Source organism: Odocoileus virginianus, chromosome 7 (assembly GCF_023699985.2).
Source record: "Odocoileus virginianus isolate 20LAN1187 ecotype Illinois chromosome 7, Ovbor_1.2, whole genome shotgun sequence".
Lineage (NCBI taxonomy): Eukaryota > Metazoa > Chordata > Mammalia > Artiodactyla > Cervidae > Odocoileus > Odocoileus virginianus.
Window position 1 is genome coordinate 18,099,762 of NC_069680.1, and position 20,109 is coordinate 18,119,870.

Below are 20,109 nucleotides of genomic sequence, written 5' to 3' on the forward strand. Positions count from 1 at the left end.
ATGTGCCCTGGAAGGCAAAACTCTCCTGATTGATAGCCACTGGGCTAGAGGAATCATGTGTGTCTTCAACTATATAAAGAAGTATTAGCATGTAGAAGAAGAAGGAAATGACTGATTCAGAGTAACCCAGAGACAGAAGCAGCACTGATTAATTAATGTTAGAAAGACAGGTTAATAGAAAATTTCATAGTTTGAGCTAATGTCTTGAAAATAAAATGTACTAACATGAGTCAGCATCTTCTTAGCTACCATGAATATTTAATTAGGCTCTGGCTCACTATCAGTGTTCTGCTCGGAGTTTCTTTCCTGGGAGGGAGTCTGAACTAAATAATGTCATAGGTCTCTTCTAATGATAAGATGCTCTCATTTTGGCAGGTTTAATGACTTTTATTTGGAAATGATTCCGATTTAGGTCTCAGTTGAAGCCATGAGAGTTACTGACCTCTTTCTCTGAGAGCAAGAATAGATAGCAACATGGTTTTGTGAAATTTTAGGGATGTCCATAGTTTAAAGCAAGGAATCTGGAGTGCAGTCTACCTTTGTTAACCCGCATAGTGTGTCAAGAAGGATGAAAGAAAGCCAAGAAAATAAAGTGTTCAGAAGGAAAATAATGGATGGTTGGTATTGTCAATTGAGAAGTAAAAGTCAGTTGACAGAGAAAAGACTAGTTTATTTAATTTTTAAAAAGTGAGGAAAGTAGTCACTAAAATGTTGCATACTATGTAAACATTAATTATCAATACTAACAGTTTTATTAGTATAAAAATTAGATACCAAATTATAAGATGCTGAATCAGAGTAGGTTATGAGAAGATTGACATGGCAGTGGCTATGTGAACCACTTGCTCAGTCAACTAGAGAAAGCTTCAGGATTAATAAAATAGGATTATTGCTTTTTATTTTAGGAGATGAGGGACTTGAGCACTTCTGAAAAATTGAATTTGGACAAAGAAAATGAGCTTATAAATATTTGGGAGAAAGACAATTATGTAATAACCAGAAAGGCACCTCGGTGTTTGATCCTGGGGAATATGTAAAACAACTGGTTGTGAGATAGTGTGCAAGCTCAGAGTTCCCAACAGGTGGGGAGGAAAGAGTTTGAGGCTTACATGGCTCATTTTGCATTTTTACTCTATCACTTAAACTCTCTGTATGACTGTAAGCAAATTACTTTGAACTTCTCTGAGCATTGGATTTTCTTTTCTAAAATGAGAATAGCATATCCTATCTGGAAATGTACTTAGAGTAGTGTGACATACCTAGTACTTACCTGGAATGTGCTCCTACTCAGTCTTTCGGTGTTAGAGTTGTCTTTGTCATCATCATTCAAAGATATTCTAAGATCTCTAAGTGAGGCAAGGAGAAAAAAATATATTTAAGGAGAAAAAATATATTTAAGGATTTGACAAGAGAAGAAAGTGTCAACATTTACACTGCTCATGAGTGAATCAGTCGATGAATACAATGATTATCATTTAGGAGTGAAGACCAGGTTTTTTTTGTAATGATCAGTGACCACTGAATTTGTAGTGGCCCTGTTCCACTCACTCCTGGGTCTTTTCATAGCATAATCTTTGACCACAGAGCAAAGAAAGAAAAAAAAAGCAGTAATGTATGGCTGGGGTTGCTTAATCATGTTCACATAAATCTGTTGTTTTGAAATTTATCAGTCTCAAATTACTGATAAAAATGTATATTCTCCATTATCATAGTCTATGGCATATTGTACTTCATACATATTGACCACATGTATATACATTGTAACTGAATTATTTCTTAATTTACACATGGGCATATACAGGGATTCTCAACTTCAGTACAACTGGTGTTTTGGATTGAATAATTCTTTGTCACTGGGGGCAGTCCTGTGCATTTCAGGATACTTAGTAGCATCCCTGGCTGTACTCACTGGAGTATAGTTGTACTTCTTTCCCAGTGTGATAATCAGACATATATCTTATTGTTCAGCTGCTAAGTCACGTCCAACTCTTTGCAATCCCGTGGACTATAGCACGCGAGGCTTCCCTGTCCTTCACCATCTCCTGGAGTTTGCTCAAACTCGAGTCCATTGAGTTTGTGATGACATCCAACCATCTCATCTTCTGCCGTCCCCTTATCATCCTGCCCTCAGTCTTTTCCAGTAGCAGGATCTTTTCCAGTAAGTCAGTTCTTCACATCAGGTGGCCACAAAATTGGAGCTTTAGCTTCAGCATCAGTCCTTTCAATGAATATTCAGAACGGATTTCCTTTAGTATTGACTGGTTTGATCTTGCTGTCAGAGTCTTCTCCAAAACTGCAGTTCAAAAGCAATACGTATCTAGATGTTTTTAAATGTCCCAGGTCCAGGGCAGGGGCAGAGGGGAAAGGGCTAGATTGCCTTCAGTTCAGAACTATAGGAATATTCTCAGATATAAGATAGTTGCTGGTAATTTAAAATGAATAAATGTGTGATCTTTAAATTTATAAAATTGCCAAAATTTATAACTCAGTAGCAATTCTAGATAGATTTATTGCTATGTAAAACCAACAGAATTGTAAAGTTACATTCCTTCTGACAGAGAAAATCTGAGAGATAGACCATACTGTATCAGAAGGAGTATAAATAATTTTTTCCACCCGTATACTTTGATTTTACTTGAGAATGTTTTAAAAATTTCTAATTTGCCCCTTTTTTCTTGAATTCATACCAAGGCAAAGTGATTGCTTAAATATATTTTAAAATATTCTACATATTCTTTTATTATTTCATGATATATTACAAGTGTTTAAGGCTAAATTTATTTGTGTTTCATTTTCTAGTTGTTTTTTATCTTTATTATTGGTGGCTGCTGTGGTATGGAAGATCAAGCAAACATGTTGGGCTTCTCGGCGGAGAGAGGTAATAGTTATATTACTTGATGTTTTATTTAAAGATTCAGACAAACATATGGATCTCTAGTGCTTAATTGACATGCTCCTTTCAAATAGAGTTTTTCAAATCAATTTCATTTATTAAGATTGAACAAGTCAATGTAGCATTTTTTAAGCTTTAGAGCAAAATTTGCCACTGTCATTTTAAATCCATATCTGTAGAAGCATTATTTAGTTGAAAGCAGTTTTTTAAAAATAGTGTTAGAATTTATAGTAGTACAAATATTAGTTTTGTTGATTAAGTAACCTTCAATCACTTTAATTTAGGTAATCACATTATAAAAACATAATTTATTTTTATAACTCTTACAATTTAAAGGAATATTCTGGGCAATAAATATTAATTTTTTGGTTTGTATCTCATAGAATTTTTTGATAATCAAATTTTTTCCATTTCATGGGTATCTGATAATCCAAGTATGTCTGTCTTGCCCCTTAATATGATACATTACTATAGCAGAATTAATCATGTGTATCTGTTATAATCTTAAAATTGATAAAAAATGTAATAGTCTATGGAACAATAGCTGATGATATAAATATACTATACAAATATAGTTTCTTAACTTTGTATATATTAGTTAATTGAAAGAGCAAAGAAATATAATAATATGAGGACCCCATATGTACAGTAGATTTATTGTTCTATGCTTTATATAATGGAAAAACAAGTTTCTGTTTTTATTAATATTATTTTAGTCTATTACTATTAATATTAGTATTATTAGCATTCTATTTGCTGTTGCATTGCCCAGTATATTTTTATATGTTTAATTTTTGTGCAGTGATGTATAGCAAAGATATAATTGCTTACCTACTTATTTTCACATATTAAAAGATTATGTTTAAAAACAATCCAGAATATTCCAAATTATAGAATTAGTAAATAATATGAGTTCTTAATTATTCGGTTTTCAAATATTCAGTGCCTACCTGTGTTTGCAAACTTGAAACCATTTCCCTGCATATAAATTTCTGATCCTAATTCCCTCCACCTTTCTGATTTTCTGCATATGGTCAGTGCAATGTCAGTGAGAATTTACTTGGTATAATGCTATGATAAAAAGTAATCCAATTTAAAAGGTGTTTTTAAAATATAAATATATAAATATTTTGCAAAAAGAGTTCTGTGTAGAAATCAGAAATCTATACATGCTAGGCAATTTGTTAAGGTAAAAGTATAGATTCAGGAAGGGTAAAACAAATGAAAAGTGAAGCAGTTTGAAGACTTTCCATAGTGGAAGAAAACAAGTGACATTTTGTGCCTCTATTCATTAAAAAAGAGGTCAGGAGCAATCAGGGAAACTGGGTTCATACTTCATTATGGTTAGCAATGTTTAAGTGTCTGATTTCTACAGTTTATAAAATATAACTATATAAATATAGCATTGTGGAAAGATCAGTGTACAACTCTGCCATTAACTAGCTGTGTAAGTGGTCTAATTGAATTTGCTTTCCTCTCAAGAGATTGTATTGCACTATATAGCTTAATCTCAGTTAGAGGTTCCTAGAACTGTAGGAATGTTTATATTTAATGACTAAAGTTTATAAGCTATTAAATATTTGAGAAAAATGATGGGAATTGTTTATTTAATTATGAAACTTTAACACTTTTCAAAACAACAAATTATTTTTGGTTAAGCTATGACCTCAGTATAGTAATGTTTACTGCATATTATCGGATGCTAAAGCAAACTGAAATTGCTTTAATTTTTAAAATACAGATATATAAAGATTTTTAAAATTTTAAATAAAAAAGTATAAATATATTTAATTTTTGACTGGCAGTCAAAATCTTTCAAAGTATCTGTTGCACATTTGAGAATGAAGGAAAACTAGGAAGGATGAACTAGGTTAGGGACCTCTGGACCTGTTCTGATCTGTGGTTTTAAATGTTATTGTGTCCTCTTGATAATCCGCAATTTAATGTCCTTCTTTCCAAATCTTCAGGTGACGAGTCGTTTTAGAATATAATAATATTTGCATTTAATTTGCTACCTCTACAAAAATTTAAAAATCTGTCCTGTTGAAGGGTTGTGTCATATTACAATATCATATGTTAAGAAATATTATGAGGAATTTTATCATTTATAAGTTTATAAAGTCTTTTAAATATAAAATTCCAAATGTCTTAGAAACCACTCATATGCTGATGTCCAAAGTTAAGATGACATTATTTTGATGACTACCAGACATCTATTTAATTAGTAATTTTTTAATTATTAAAAGATTGTCATTTTGATGTTAGAGACCCAAAGACTTTTAACTACACAGTGGTAACAAATGTGATAATTCCATTTATAGACTTTCTGTAAATGGAGGTTAAAATGTATTTTTATCTGTCTTTATTCAGTCATACCTAATAGATTAACACTAACATTCCCCAAAGGAAAAGACCTCAATATTTTTTCTTTCCATGGAGATGTTGCTTTCTCTAAAGCATTAAGACATTATTATGAACCGCAAAGATTCCTGTGAACAGTAGAATGACAATTTATCTGTAACAGTAAATGAAGGTCATTTAAAAGATTCCTCCTTTTTAGTATTTCTATAATTTTGTTACAGAAATTATGTTATTTGATTGTCTGAATATAAGGACTGTTTTAAAATGAGTATTATCTTTGAATATTTTATTTTTTAAAATTTTTTATTAGTTGGAGGCTAATTACTTTACAATATTGTAGTGGTTTTTGTCATACATTGACATGAATCAGCCATGGTATCTTTGAATATTTTAAAAATATAGTGTGTTAATTAAACCAGACATACTCCTGGTTTTTTTTTAGCTCTTTGAAACTTTGGGTCTCATAAACACACACATAGAATTTTGTGTTATAATTTTAATATCAGAAGCCCATTAATAATTTCTGGCCTCCAAATAATACCTCTTGAAATTCAGGGGCTCTTAAAAACACAAAAATGAAACTATAAAGGACTTTAATTTTAAAGTTACCTCTTCATATAAGAGCTCAAAACTCATTTCTGTGACAACTCCATTAAAAACATGAAACTTTTGTGTGTATGTGTATGTGGGGGTGCTATGCTAATGAATGGATACAGTAAGTGGATATTGATCAGTGGAAATACTATTATATATGAGAAGAATTAGTCCATTTTTATGGCTTATGCTTGCTACATAGGTCTTGAAAACCTTCATTTTCAGCGGCATATTTAATTTTAGATAGTCATTACATTACAAAAACATTTGTTAGGACCAAGTATATGTTAAAAGGAGACTTTTAAAATAACATTGCTGTACTTAATAATTTTCATGCTTCAACTGAAATTTGAGATTTGAATAGATATCAAAAGGTACACACTCATTAAAATGTTATGATTACTCCTTGCAATAAAGAAATCTACTCTTATATTTGACTAACATAAGTGAAACTATTGTGCATATCTTAATAGTTAGAAGAAGTTAATTTTTTCAGTTGATACATTTAGTCCCATTTAGTTTGGGTGGTTTAACTGTATTATGCCTCCATTAAAATCTAACTGAAATATCTATGGAATAATAGATCCCATAAGCAAAGGTAAGGTTATGTTTAATCAACTTCGTATTTCTAGTGGGTTTGTGTATTTGAATGATTACGTTTCTTATACCAGGAGCTTTTATTTCTTTAATTCTCTTTACTGTTCTTTAAAGAATAAAAACACATTATTATAGATCATTATCACACTATTTGCTTATCTTTCATAGCATGGTAATGCATCTCTAATGCTTGAAAATCAATAAGAACAATATTGGAGATAAGACAGTGTCCACTGAGTAACTGGTCTTGCGTTCATGTTGCTCTATTTTCCTACACATTTCACAATTGCATAGCATAGAGCCTAAATTAGAATTGAACATAATCTATCTGAAATTTGAGTTAGAAATAATAAACTAAAACTCATAAATAGAATCTAGTAGCTCTGAGTAACAAACTACTTTTCTTGAGGCAAGCACATTACCCAGAGAAGAATTAATATCATTGTTATACTTTACTAAAGACATGTCATGAGTAAATAATTTGTGATTAAGTCATCTCTGAGAGGGTAAATTTGCAGTAAATGTGTTCTCATCTCAATATTATTAATGCAATGAATCAATGTTTACAAAGTAAGTTGCTCTACCTCTTTGGAAATACATCCAATTTATTTAGAGAGAGGAGAGTGGACGTAGAGTGAAGAAAGTAATGAGAAAATATTATTTTGGGTGAAAAATTTAAAATTAACTAGTTAGTACTATACAAAGCTTCTTATAGAATTTCTTGGTACTTTAAGAATTTGCATTTTACTTTTAATAGTCAAAGATTCCAGTATCTAGATGAAGCTTTCCATGAAACATGTTCCTTTGTCAAAAAAGCAAGAAGTTTTAAAATCATTATTATGATTATGAGCTCATGTAATGTCTATCCCTGCAGTTAATGGCCTTAGTATTACCTTATATTTGCTTAACACTTACTCTAACACTATGATACAATTCAAGAATTATTTGAGGTAAGAGAAAGAAAGACCATTGCCAACTAATTATGGTTCTCTTGCCACTAAGAGTATTTGTTTTATACTTTATTCAAAGGACTCTTAAATACTTACTTAGATATAGATTTTATTATATATCATCACATATATACATTGAACGGAAAGTAGAAGCAAAATAAATTGGTTAAGCTATTACCAAAACTTGTTCACATTCATAGTTCAGTTTTTCATAAATCACTTTCTAACTTAAGGAAAAATGTTTTGTTTATTTCACATAATATTATTGACTAGAATAATCAAGCTTGTGTCTGCACAGGCAATGACAACTATATCATAATTGCCATCTGGCCAGTATTGGTTGTACAGTTTCATTGATTGTAACACATATCAGAGTTGAGAGATATTAAAGTGTGAAAACAATGTCTTAGAGTCAATAGGATATGGTAGGGCCTACTTTATAAGGTTTACAGTACTAAACAAGTTAATATGTGCTGAATACCTCACTGCCTGTTACTTACCAGACTACAGCAAAAGTTAGCTATGGTTGTTGATATGTAAAATAAATAATGACTAGGTTTATATTTTGCATTTATATTAGTAACAGCAGCTTCTGTATATCTAGGATTATTTTCCTCTTCCGTATCCACTTTGACACAAGGGTTCTCAATCTAGCAGGTACTTTGGAATCACCTGTAGATCTTAAAAAATATATTTATGTATCCCTGAGTGTCACTCCAGTACTCCACCACCACCTGATTCATAAATCAAAATTTCTTTGAGTCTCAGCTTGATGTATCCATTTTTAAGCCCATAATTGAGCACTGAAACTGCTTTGACTTCACCTCTTAGAGAGATAGAAAAACATTGAAGGGTTTTCCACAGAGGAGTTAAGTGATTTGAGTTAACAGGATGTGCTTTTAAACTGATAGTACCACTGCTGTGTTGAGACTAAATTATAGACAGACCCTTTAGACACAGGGAGACTAGTAAGTAGGTTATTACCATACCTTGTGAGAGATGATGGCTCAGATCAAGAGGTGGCAGTGTATGTGACAAGAAGTGATTGGATTATGAGTACTTCTTGAAGATAATAACTGGATTAGGTGAATGGGGTGGTGTGAGAATGAAATAAAGCAAGCATGACTTCAAAAGATTATAAAAACAAGTGTGACTTCAAGGTTTTTGTATGAGCAGCTGTAAAGATAAAGTTGGCATCAACTGAGATGGAGTTGGTTGCAAGTAAAATTGGTTTGATGATATGAGTTCGTTGTTTCATGTTAAGTTTGACAGTTCAGTTTTACATGTTACATTGGATATATAATTAGACAAGTCAAGGAAGCAGAGGTTGATTCTGGATGAGGGAATAGATCTGGACAGGAGAGATAAATTTGGGAATCTCAGAATATAGATACAGAGAGCATTTAAAACCATGAGACTGGATGATATCACCGAGAGAAGGGAGTTTAAGCCCTGAGGCATACAAATATATTGTTATAAACTCACTGTTCACTCACAGATTCATATTTGAGGCCCTGAACCCCAACATGATGGTATTTGGAGGGTAGGTCTTTGGAAGGTATTTAAATTTAGATGAGGTTGTTACAGTTGTGATGGGATTAGTGCCCTTATGAAAAAGAAAGAGACACAAGAGCATTATCTTCCTGCTAGTACACAAAAGTTTGTTATACCTTTCTAGCACCGTCTTCATGAAATAGATGAGTTAATCAAGAGAGATATGAGCCACTCTTCCTACCAGCAGCTCTGGAGCAGTAGCTTAGAAATTTTGCCTAGGATGAGAAGTGGTTGTAAGAACGGAGACCTTAAAAGTGTCCCTTTAAGTGAACTGAATTTATTTGGAACAAATTATAGGTAAATTCAACCCTAAAGCGTCTCTTGAAAACAATGGAGATTGTGGTGGTGATCAATCGAGGAGACTAATTTCTCCATGAGACCAAGAAGCTAAATCATAAATCAGCTAGAAGTTTACTAGAAAGATCCAGGGCTATATAACATGACAAATATCCCTCCTCGGATTGTAAAAAACTTCAAAGCACTGGTCTCAAATATTGTCCCTGCATGCATGCTCAGTCACTTCAGTCATGTTCGACTCTTTTCAACCCTATGAACTGTAGCCCCCCAGGCTCCTCTGTCCATGGGCTTCTCCAGGCAAGAATACTAGAGTGGGTTTCTGTGCCCGCCTCCAGGGATCTTCCCGACCCAGGGATCGAACCCGTGGCTCCTGTACTGAGCCACCAGGGAAGCCGTTCTCCCTACAGTGGGCCCCAAATTAAGTTGGTGAGATTACAAAGCAATTTAAGCCCCAGAGCATTATCAGAAGCAATTATCAGGCATTAATTCATGAGTTCCACAGCTGAGTGTAATATCAAAGACACAGTAGGTAGCTAAACAGAAAGATCTAGAAAGAAGCAGTCAAAGAGAGCCCTGATCAAACCACTGTCGTCTCAGGTGACTGTGCACAGGCCCAAAGCTCCAGTCTCTTTGGAGCAAGGTCACAGTTTGCACTGCAGAGAAAACAGACTTCACTGAAATAGCCCAACATTGTTACTGCACAAACAAGCATGTAAAAACATCAAGTGTTGGGTATGTTGGGTGAGGGTTGGGAAGAGAATCACTATCTAGAGTTGCTGCAATCTATTACCTAAAATGTCAGTGTTTTTCAACAAAAAATTATCAGCTGTGCAAAGAAAGATGGCTTTGCAGTGCATACACAGGACAAATAGCAGGCAACAGAACCTGCTTGTGAGAGAACTCTGCAGTTAAATGTAAATTTCACTGACAAAGACTTCAGAGCAGCCAATGTAAATATGTCCACAGAACCAGGGAGACAGTGATTAAAGAAAGACAGGAAAGGAGGATGGAAATACCTCACTGAATAGAGAATACCAATAACAAGACATAGTTATAAAAATAAAGAGAACCTAATGGAAAATCAGAATTGAAAAATACAGATTGGACCTATGCAAAATTATAAGCTGTTACTCTGAAAAGAAAACCATAAACAAAACAAACAAAAAAATATTCTACAGATTAGGGGGAAATATATGCAAATAATATGAACCACAAAGGCTTAATTTCCAAACTATATAAGTAGTCCATGCAGCTCAATAACAATAACAAATAAAACAGCCCAATCAAAAAATGAGCAAAAGATCTAAACAGACATTTCTCCAAAGAAGACATATAGATGACCAAAAGACACATGAAAACATGTTCAACATCACTAATTATTAAGGAAATGAAAATCAAAACTAAAATGAGGTACTACCTCACACCAGTCAGAATGGCCATTATTTAAAAAATATATAAATAGCAAATGCTGGAGAGGGTGTAGGTAAAAGGGAACCCTCCTACGCTGTGGATTGGAATGTAAATTGGTACAACCATTATGGAGAACAGTACGGAGGTTCCATAAAAATCTAAAAATAGAGCTACCATATGATCCAGCAGTCCCACTCCTATGCATGTATCTGAAGAAAACTATAATTCAAAAATATACACATGTCCCTGTGTTCATAGCAGCAATTTTTACAATAGTCAGACAACCTTAATATCCATCAACAGATGAATGGTTATAGACAATATGGTATACATACACAGTGTAATATTACTCAGCATAAAAGGAATGAAATAATGCCCTTTGCAGCAATATAGATGGACCTAGAGATTTTCATACTCAGTGAGCTAAGTCAGAGAAAGACAAATAACATATGATAGCAATTATATGTGGAATCCAAAATATGACACAAGTGAGCTTATTTATGAAACAAAAACAGACTCACAGACATAGAAAACAAACTTGTAGTTACCAGAGGGTTTGGGGGAGGAATAAATTAGGAATTTGAGATTCACAGATACAAACTACTACATATTAATATAAAATAGATAAACAATAAGGTCTTACTGTATAGCACAGGGAAGTATATTCAGTATCCTGCAATAAGCCATAATAGAAAAGAATATGAAGCAAAACAAGCAGAACATCTTGAGAGGAATGAAAATGAAAACATGATATTCTGAAACTTATGGGACAAAGCTGAAGCAGTGCTCAGTGGAAAATATATAGCTGCACATGCAAATGTTGAAAAGCAAAAAAATTGAATCAGTAGCCTAAGATTCCACGTTAAAGTACTTAGAAAAGAAGAACAAACTAAATATATAGGTAGCAGAAAATGAAGGAAGTAATAAAAACTAGAGGAAAAATTAATGAAATCGAGAACAAAAAAAGAAATAGAAAATAAGTGAAAACAAAAATTAGTTCTTTGGAGGATCAGCAATATTGACAATAAAGCTCACTAACCAAGAATAAAAGAAGATTCAAATCACTAAAATTGGACATGAAAGAGGCAATATTATTACTGACCTCCTAGAAATAAAAAGGCATCCAAAGGTCCATTGTGAACGTCTGTATGCCAACAAACTGGAAAATTTTCCTGAAATGGAAAACTCCTAGACATGGAAAAACTGTCAAAACTAATTCATTGAAGACATATAAAATCTGAATCATGTAACAAACAGAAGGATTGCAATAGTAAATTAAAAATTTCCCACTAGATAGATCAATGTCCTGTCTGCAACCAGCACCAATAGTGCCCAGGCCTTTCTTTCTAACACAATTTTCAGATGAAAGAAACCCGGGTGTTTTCGAGAATTGGCCAATTGTAGGCCATCAGCAACGATTCCTGTGATTATACAGGAGCAATTTGAACAGTAATGTTTCATCATAACCAGATGTATAAAATAAATGTCAATGAGTCCACACTGATAAAAAGCTATTACATAAATTAATAGATGGGGCAGAACTGATGTTGTCCCTTTAAGAAGAATGAAAAATGATTTTATGTAGGTACTTTGCCCCTAAGTGGAGCTTAACTGCATACTCCTTAAGTGTGAGATAAACACAGTGACTCCTTGCAAAGAACACATTGAGGAATAGGGTAAAAAAGGTAGAACTGAGTCACATCACAGCGGAGAATTCTCCCTGAACCAGCTGGGCAAGGGCAGCATCAGCAAAGATTTGTCATGGTGACGTGTGCTACGTGCTAAGTCGAGTTGGTCGTGTCCGACTCTTTGTGACCCTGTGGACTGTAGCCCTCCTGTCAGGGGGATGGTATGTAGCTCTGATATGATATGGCAAGAAAGGTACTTTATCTCTGTGGTCTTCCTCCTCAAAACCTATACCTCTAATCTGATCATGAGTGAAACATTAGGTCAGTCCTAGTTGAGGAACAATACTTGATTCTAAAAAAATAACTTGATTAGTACTCATCAAACCCTTAGGAGACACAACTATTAAATGTAATGTGATCTCCTAGAAAGGATCTTGAAACATCAAAAAAGATACTGGTTTAGAAAGGAAGAGACCTGAATGGTCTCTTTATTTAATGGACTTTAGCTAATAATTATTAACTAAATAATTAATAATAACTAATAATTATTAACTAAATATTTACTTAATGGACTTTAGCTAGTAATTTTTTTTTCATTTATTTTTATTAGTTGGAGGCTAATTACTTTACAACATTGCAGTGGTTTTTGTCATACATTGAAATGAATTAGCCATGGATTTACATGTATTCCCCATCCCGGTCCCCCTAGCTAGTAATTATTAACTAAATAAATATTGGTTCATTAATTGTCACAAATATACCATACTAATGCAAACTGATGCTAATGAGAGAAACTGGGTATGGGACATACTGAAACTCTCTGGAAAAAAATCTTTGCAATTTTTCTATAAATCTAAAACTATTACAAAATGAAGTTTATTTTTTAAAAATTTCACAAATTTCACAAAAATCTAGGATCAGATGGCTTAGCTGGTGAATCTTATAAAACATTTAAAGAACTAGTACCAGACCTTTACAAACTTTTCCAAAAACCAGAATGGGAAGGAATACTTCCTAACTCAGTTTGTGAGACCAATATTATCCTAATACGCGGATGCAGACTGCAGCATCACAGGACAAGCACAGACTAATATCCTTTGTGATCCTCAAGATCATGCTAACAAACTGATACCAACAACACAAAGAATTATATTCTATGGCTAGGGGGGATTTATCGCATGGATGCAAGACTGGTTCGACATCTGAAAATCAGTCAATATAATACACCAAATAAAGAAAATTAAGGACATTGATGACATGAGAATTTCAGTAGAGGGTCGAAAAAGCCAAACCCTATATTAGAAAAAAATGAAGTAGTGATAGATGCTACAACAGTAGATGAACCTTGACAGTGTTAGGCAAATCTGTAGAGACAGAAAATAATTTCATGGTTGCCTTGGGCTGTGAGGTCACTGGTTTCTGAGGAGCAGGAGTAGCAGCTGAATAGCAAGTGATTACTAATAGGTATAGAGTTTCTTTTTGTGTCATTGGAAATATTTAAAATTAGATTGATGTTATTGCACAGCTCTGTGACTGTACTAAGCACCATTTAATTTATACTTTAAATGGGTTAATTGTATTGTATATGAATATCTCAAAATAGCTGTTAGCAAAGGAGGAGGTGTGATAGGAGAAGGAAGAGAGAACTTAAAATACGAAGTGTAGCTAATTATTTTTTAAAAAACTGTTTAGTTTGTATTGGAGTACCCAAAATCACTGCAGATGGTGATTGCAGCCATGAAATTAAAAGATACTTACTCCTTGGAAGGAAAGTTATGACCAACCTAGACAGCATATTTAAAAGCAGAGACATTACTTTGCCAACAAAGGTCTGTCTAGTCAAGGCTATGGTTTTTCCAGTGGTCACGTATGGATGTGAGAGTTGGACTGTGAAGAAAGCTGAGCGCCGAAGAATTGATGCTTTTGAACTGTGGTGTTGGAGAAGACTCTTGAGAGTCCCTTGGACTGCAAGGAGATCCAACCAGTCCATCCTAAAGAAGATCAGTCCTGGGTGTTCATTGCAAGGACTGATGCTGAACCTGAAACTCCAATACTTTGGCCACCCATGCGAAGAGTTGACTCATTGGGAAAGACCCTGATGCTGGGAGGGATTGGGGGCAGGAGGAGAAGGGGACGACAGAGGATGAGATGGCTGGATGGCATCACTGACTCGATGGACATGAGTTTGAGTAAACCCCAGGAGTTAGTGATGGACAGGGAGGCCTGGCATGCTGCGATTCATGGGGTTGCAGAGTTGGACACGATTGAGCGGCTGAACTGAACTGATAGCCGATTTACAATGTTGTGATAGTTTCAGGTTAATAGACTCAGCCACACATATACATGTATCCATTCCCCCCCAACCCTGCTCCCATCCAGGGTGCATATAACACTGAGCAGAGTTCATTGTGCTATACAGTAGGTCTTTGTTGGTTATTCATTTTAAATATAGCAGTGTGTACATGAAGAGAGTTTTGGCTTCAGTTGGACTTTTGTACCTGTAAAGTGTATATATTTTACACTCGTGAATTTTATTCTGGGGAATTTATGTTCAGTGCATCAGGCTAAAGCTAATCCTTCTACTTGTACACTCTATGGTCGTCATTAAATCACACAGATAAGGTAACCATATAGTTGATTGAACTTAATTGAACTTTAAAAAAAAGCCACACATTTAAACTGGTTGTTTAATTTTGGTATTGTATAACATAAATGATTTACTGCCTGCTGCATAGCATGGAGTTACACAGAGTCTGACAGGACTTAACAATGAATACAAAAACAATGTAAATGGAGTCTTCATTAATATAGTAAGTATAGCAAAGTAAGTAAATTACATTTTATATTTGAAATCCAAGATAGATGCTTCTTATTTACTATCATATACTTGGGTCAGTATTAGAGGGAACAAACTTAAATAGAAGTCCATTTTTGTTTTGTATTTACACCTACTAGGTGACTAGGATTCCCTAATAGCTCAGTTGGCAAAGAATCCACCTGCAATGCAGGAGACCCTGGTTCGATTCCTGGGTCAGGAAGATTTGCTCCAGTATTCTTAGGCTTCCCTGTGGCTCAGCTGGTAAAGAATCTGCCTGCAATGCTGGAGACCTGGGTTTGATCCCTGGGTTGGGAAAATCACCTGGAGAAGGGAAAGGCTACCCACTCCAGTATTCTGGCCTGGAGAATTCCATGGACTGTATTCCATGACTGAATTCCATGGACTGTATTCCATGACTGAATTCCAAGAGGGGTCACAAAGAGTAAGACACAACTGAGTGACTTGCACTTTCACTTTCAGGTGACTAGATGGGCTTCCCTGATAGCTCAGTTGATAAAGAATCGGCCTGCAATGCAGGAGACCTCAGTTCAATTCCTAGGTTGGGAAGATTTCCTGGAGAAGGGATAGGCTACCCACTCCAGTATAGTTGGGGTTCCCTTGTGGCTCAGCTGGTAAAGAATCTGCCTTCAATGCGGGAGACCTGAGTTTGATCCCTGGTTTGGGAAGATCCCCTGGAGAAGGGAAAGGTGACTAGGGACTCATATGTTCCCTCTTACATAAAAATACCTCGTTACTAGAAGAATTTTTCTTTTATTAGAATATGCATTGCCCTTACTCAAATAATATATTTTGCAAAGCAGCAGTTTATGATCCTTTGTTTTCCATAAATTATTGTGGAATGATGGACATAGACTTTTTCTGCATTGTATTAAAAGTTGAGTGTGTAGGAGATAATGTTGCCATCTTTCCATATTATCATCATTCATATTTTTAAGATTCTTTTAAAATAAGGAATTGTTCCATATAAGAATATTCCATAATTTTTATGTCTGTGTTTGAGAATCCCTCTGCCTGGCTCCTGGGGCTTCCCAGGTGGCACTAGTGGTAAAGAATCCTCCTGCCAGTGCAGGAGGCGGGTTGATCCCTGAGTCAGGAAGGTCCCCTGGTGGAGGGCACAGCAGCCCACTCCAGTATTCTTGCATGGAGAATACCTTGGACAGAGGAGCCTGGTGGACTGCAGTCTATAGAGTCGCGAAGAGTCAGATGTGACTGAAGTGACTTACCCTGCATGCATACCCACCTCCTACTTCCTTCCTACACCCTCCCCCTTGCCACTGTATACTTTTTTGATAGCTGTTTACTATTAATACTTGGGCATTTATATATACATTTAAGCCTAATACATAATTAAGCAGTTTGTATAATTTTATGAGCTAAAATTTCTTCTCTTTGTGAACTTAAAAAATATATTTTACTGACTCTAATTCGAACCTGCTTCCAGCAAAACATTTATGTTCTGACTGAATATAGTTACTATAATGCATTACTTATTGCTTGTCCAAAATTAGTTTAGTTACCTAACAGCATATAGTTATCTCTGTCATGTGTTAGTATTTTTATTTCAAAATGAAAGTGCTTTTATTAATAAGATCAGAACCCTGAAGAATTGTTTTTTTCTAATAGTTCAACTATGTTAAAAGGAACATGAAAACAATAAATTGAAGCAATTGATATTTCGCACCCTCCATTTACAGTAATAATTTACTGTAAATTGTTGTTGTTGCTCAGTCACTAAGTTGTATTTAACTCTTTGCACCCCCATATATTGTAGCATGCCAGGTTTCCTGTCCTTTGCCGTCTCCCAGAGTTTGCTCAACCTCATGTCTTGAGTCACTGACGCTATCTAACTATCTCATCTCCTGCCGCCCCCTTCCCCTTTTGCCTTCAGTCTTTCCCATCATTAGGGTCTTTTCCAATGAGTAGGCTCTTCGCATCAGGTGGCCAAAATATTGGAGTTTCAGCTTCAGCATCAGCCCTTCCAGTGAATATTCAGGGTTGATTTCCTTTTGGATTGACCGATTTGATCTTGCTGTCTAAAGGACTCTTAAGAGTCTTCTTCAGCACCATGATTCAAAAGCATCAATTCTTTGGCACTCAGCCTTCCTTTTGGACCAACTCTCACATCCGTACTTGGCTCCTGGGAAAACCATAGCTTTGACTATATGGATCTTTATTGGCAAAGTGATGTCTCTGCTTTTGAATACACTGTCTAGGTTTGTCATAGCTTTCCTTCCAAGGAGTAAGCTGTAAGGAAATTTAATTGCTGTAATGACCATCTGCAGGAAAATAAAATAAAATCTATCACTGCTTCCACCTTTTCCCCATCTTTTTGCCATGACCAGATAATATGATCTTAGTTTTTTAGAATGTTAAGTTTCAAGCCAGCTTTTTCACTCTGCTCTTTCACCCTCATCAAGAGGCTCTTTAGTTCCTCTTCTCTTTGTGCCATTAGAGTAGTATCATGTGCATATATAAAGTTTACTGTATTAGGGATTCTCAATCAAAGAGGACGTTTCAAAATAGTGTAATTTGAAAATGTCTACCCTGGTGGATTTTGATGTCTCCTTTAGAGAGGCAATTCTTTCTCATCCCCAAGAGTCATAGTTGTACTGGAAATAATGCTAAATTGGCATTTAATGACATATACTGTCTTTATCAAGAAATTATCTGATATTCTTGCTGTATAGTGTATTACATTTATTTATTTTAAAATTATTTTAATATATGTGTAATTATGGTCTAATTTGGCTTGCCATTCACTGAAATATTCATATACTTTAATTGTGATATTTAGGTAAAACACTATTAGAATAGTATATTTAATGAACATGGTATTTGTAGAACTTGAATGAATCTAATATTGAAGTAGTTAGCTATTTTAGTATATTAATTAATTTGAGTCCGAAATCACTGTTACAGTATAACCAGTACCTTAATCAAGGGCAGACAATCACAGCTAGATTCTTTATTCCCTAGCACATGCAAACTCACACTCATTTGATTAGCTAAGGACAAGCATGAATTTTTCCCCTCCCTTTTTTTTTCTTAGACACATTTTTCATTTCTTTGGTAATTTATATTAATTTATATTAATTCTTTGGTAATTTATATTATATAGAATTATATTCTAATAGTGGAAGAGAATATTAGCAGTCACTCTCCTCTCTATTGCAAGTAAACATGGGCACATTGTTATCATATGAAATATTGTTTTTATTAACTTTACTTGTTTCATTTTTAATATCTATTTTTAATAAGTGATGTATCTGTTTCAAATTCAACTTTTGCACCCTTATTCCCTAATCACTCAATTCTCTCCTTCCTAGAGCCAATCCATGTTACCAGGGCATTTTTTTTTTATTCTTATGAAATTATTCAATGCATATACAAGTAACTGTGCACATACATTGCCCTCTTATGTTTTACTCTCATGATAGATAATACATACACCCTGTTTGGAATATTTTAACATTTAACTTTAAAATTCTGATAAATTCTTGTAATTCTTAGTTATTATTTAAAATAATATCTCATATCTAATAGTGAGGAGTCAAAAGTGTGTAAACTGATATTTTCATGATATATCACATTTTGACCATGTAAAATTTTTTCCTCTTTACTATTTATTTCTGCAGTGAAATCATGAACTTAGACTATTCTTTCAAAGAGATTTTTGTAAGAATTCCAGGATACCAGCTTAACTATTAATTCTGAAAAATAATTATTTTCTAAAACTTTTTAATAAGGTATTACAGTGTTGTGTTAATTTCTGCTATGCAGCAGGGTGACGCAGTTGTACACATATATATTTGATATTCTTTTCCATTATTGTTTATCACAAATATCAAATATAGTTCCCTGTGCTATACAGTAGGACCTTGTTGATGCATCTTATATGGACTGGTTCACATTTGCTATTCCCAAACTCCCGTCACTTCCCTTCCCCACCCTCATTCCCCCTTGGCAGCCGCAAGTCTGTTCTGTATGCCTGTGAGTCTGTTTCTGTTCCATAGATATGTTCATCTGTGTCATAGTTTAGATCCCACATACAAGCAATATCATATAATATTTGTCTTTCTCCTGACTTCACTTAATATGATAATCTCATGTTGCTGTGAATGGTATAATTTCATTCTTTTAAATGGTTGAGTAATATTCCACTGTGTATACTTTTCCTCTGTCATTAGACATTTAGGTTGTTTTTATTTTTTGGCTATTGTGAATGGTGCTGCTATGACCATAACTGTGCATCTATCTTTTTGAATTTATGGTTTTGTCTGGATATATGCCCAGGAGTGAGATTGCTGGATCATATGTGTGTGTTAGTTGCTCAGTCATGTCCGACTCTTTGCAACCCCATGGACTGGAACCCACCAGGCTCCTCTGTGGAATTCTCTAGGCAAAAATACTGGAGTGGGTTGCCATTTCCTTCTCCAGGGGATCTTCCCGGCCCAGGGATCGAATCCAGGTCTCCTGCATTGCAGACAGATGCTTTACCTCTGAGCCACTAGGGAAGCAGGATCTTATGGCAGCTGTGTTTTTAGGACTTTGAGGAACCTCCATTCTGTTTTCCATAGTGGCTGCACCAGTTTACATTACCACTCACAGTATAGGAAAGTAAAAGTGTTAGTCGCTAACTCGTGTCCCAACACTTTGCAACCCCGTGGACTGTAGCCCATGTGTAGGATCATGCCCTTTTCTGCACACCTTCTCCAGCATTTATCATTTGTAGTTTTTAGTAATGGTCAGTCTGACTGGTATTAGAAGGTACCTCGTTGTAGTTTTGATTTGCATTTATCTAATAAATAACAATGATGAGCATCTTTTCATGTGGTTATTGGTCATCTCAGTGTCTTCTTTAGAGAAATATCTTTTTCAATTTTCTCCTCACTTTTAAATTGAGTTTTTTTAAAAAATTATTGAATTGTATGAGGTGTTTGTGTATTTTTCAATTTAAGCCATCATTGGTTGCATCATTTGCAAATA

At 34.6% G+C, this 20,109-nt stretch overlaps 1 protein-coding gene across 1 annotated transcript in view; it reads left to right on the forward strand.

Moving 5' to 3' along the window:
- The window catches only part of ATRNL1 (attractin like 1), a 751,710-nt gene that overhangs the window by 328,458 nt on the left and 403,143 nt on the right, over positions 1–20,109 (forward strand). The window contains exon 26 of the mRNA XM_070470251.1: positions 2,800–2,878. Coding sequence (XP_070326352.1) covers positions 2,800–2,878 — 79 coding nt within the window. The remainder of the gene's footprint in view (positions 1–2,799; positions 2,879–20,109) is intronic.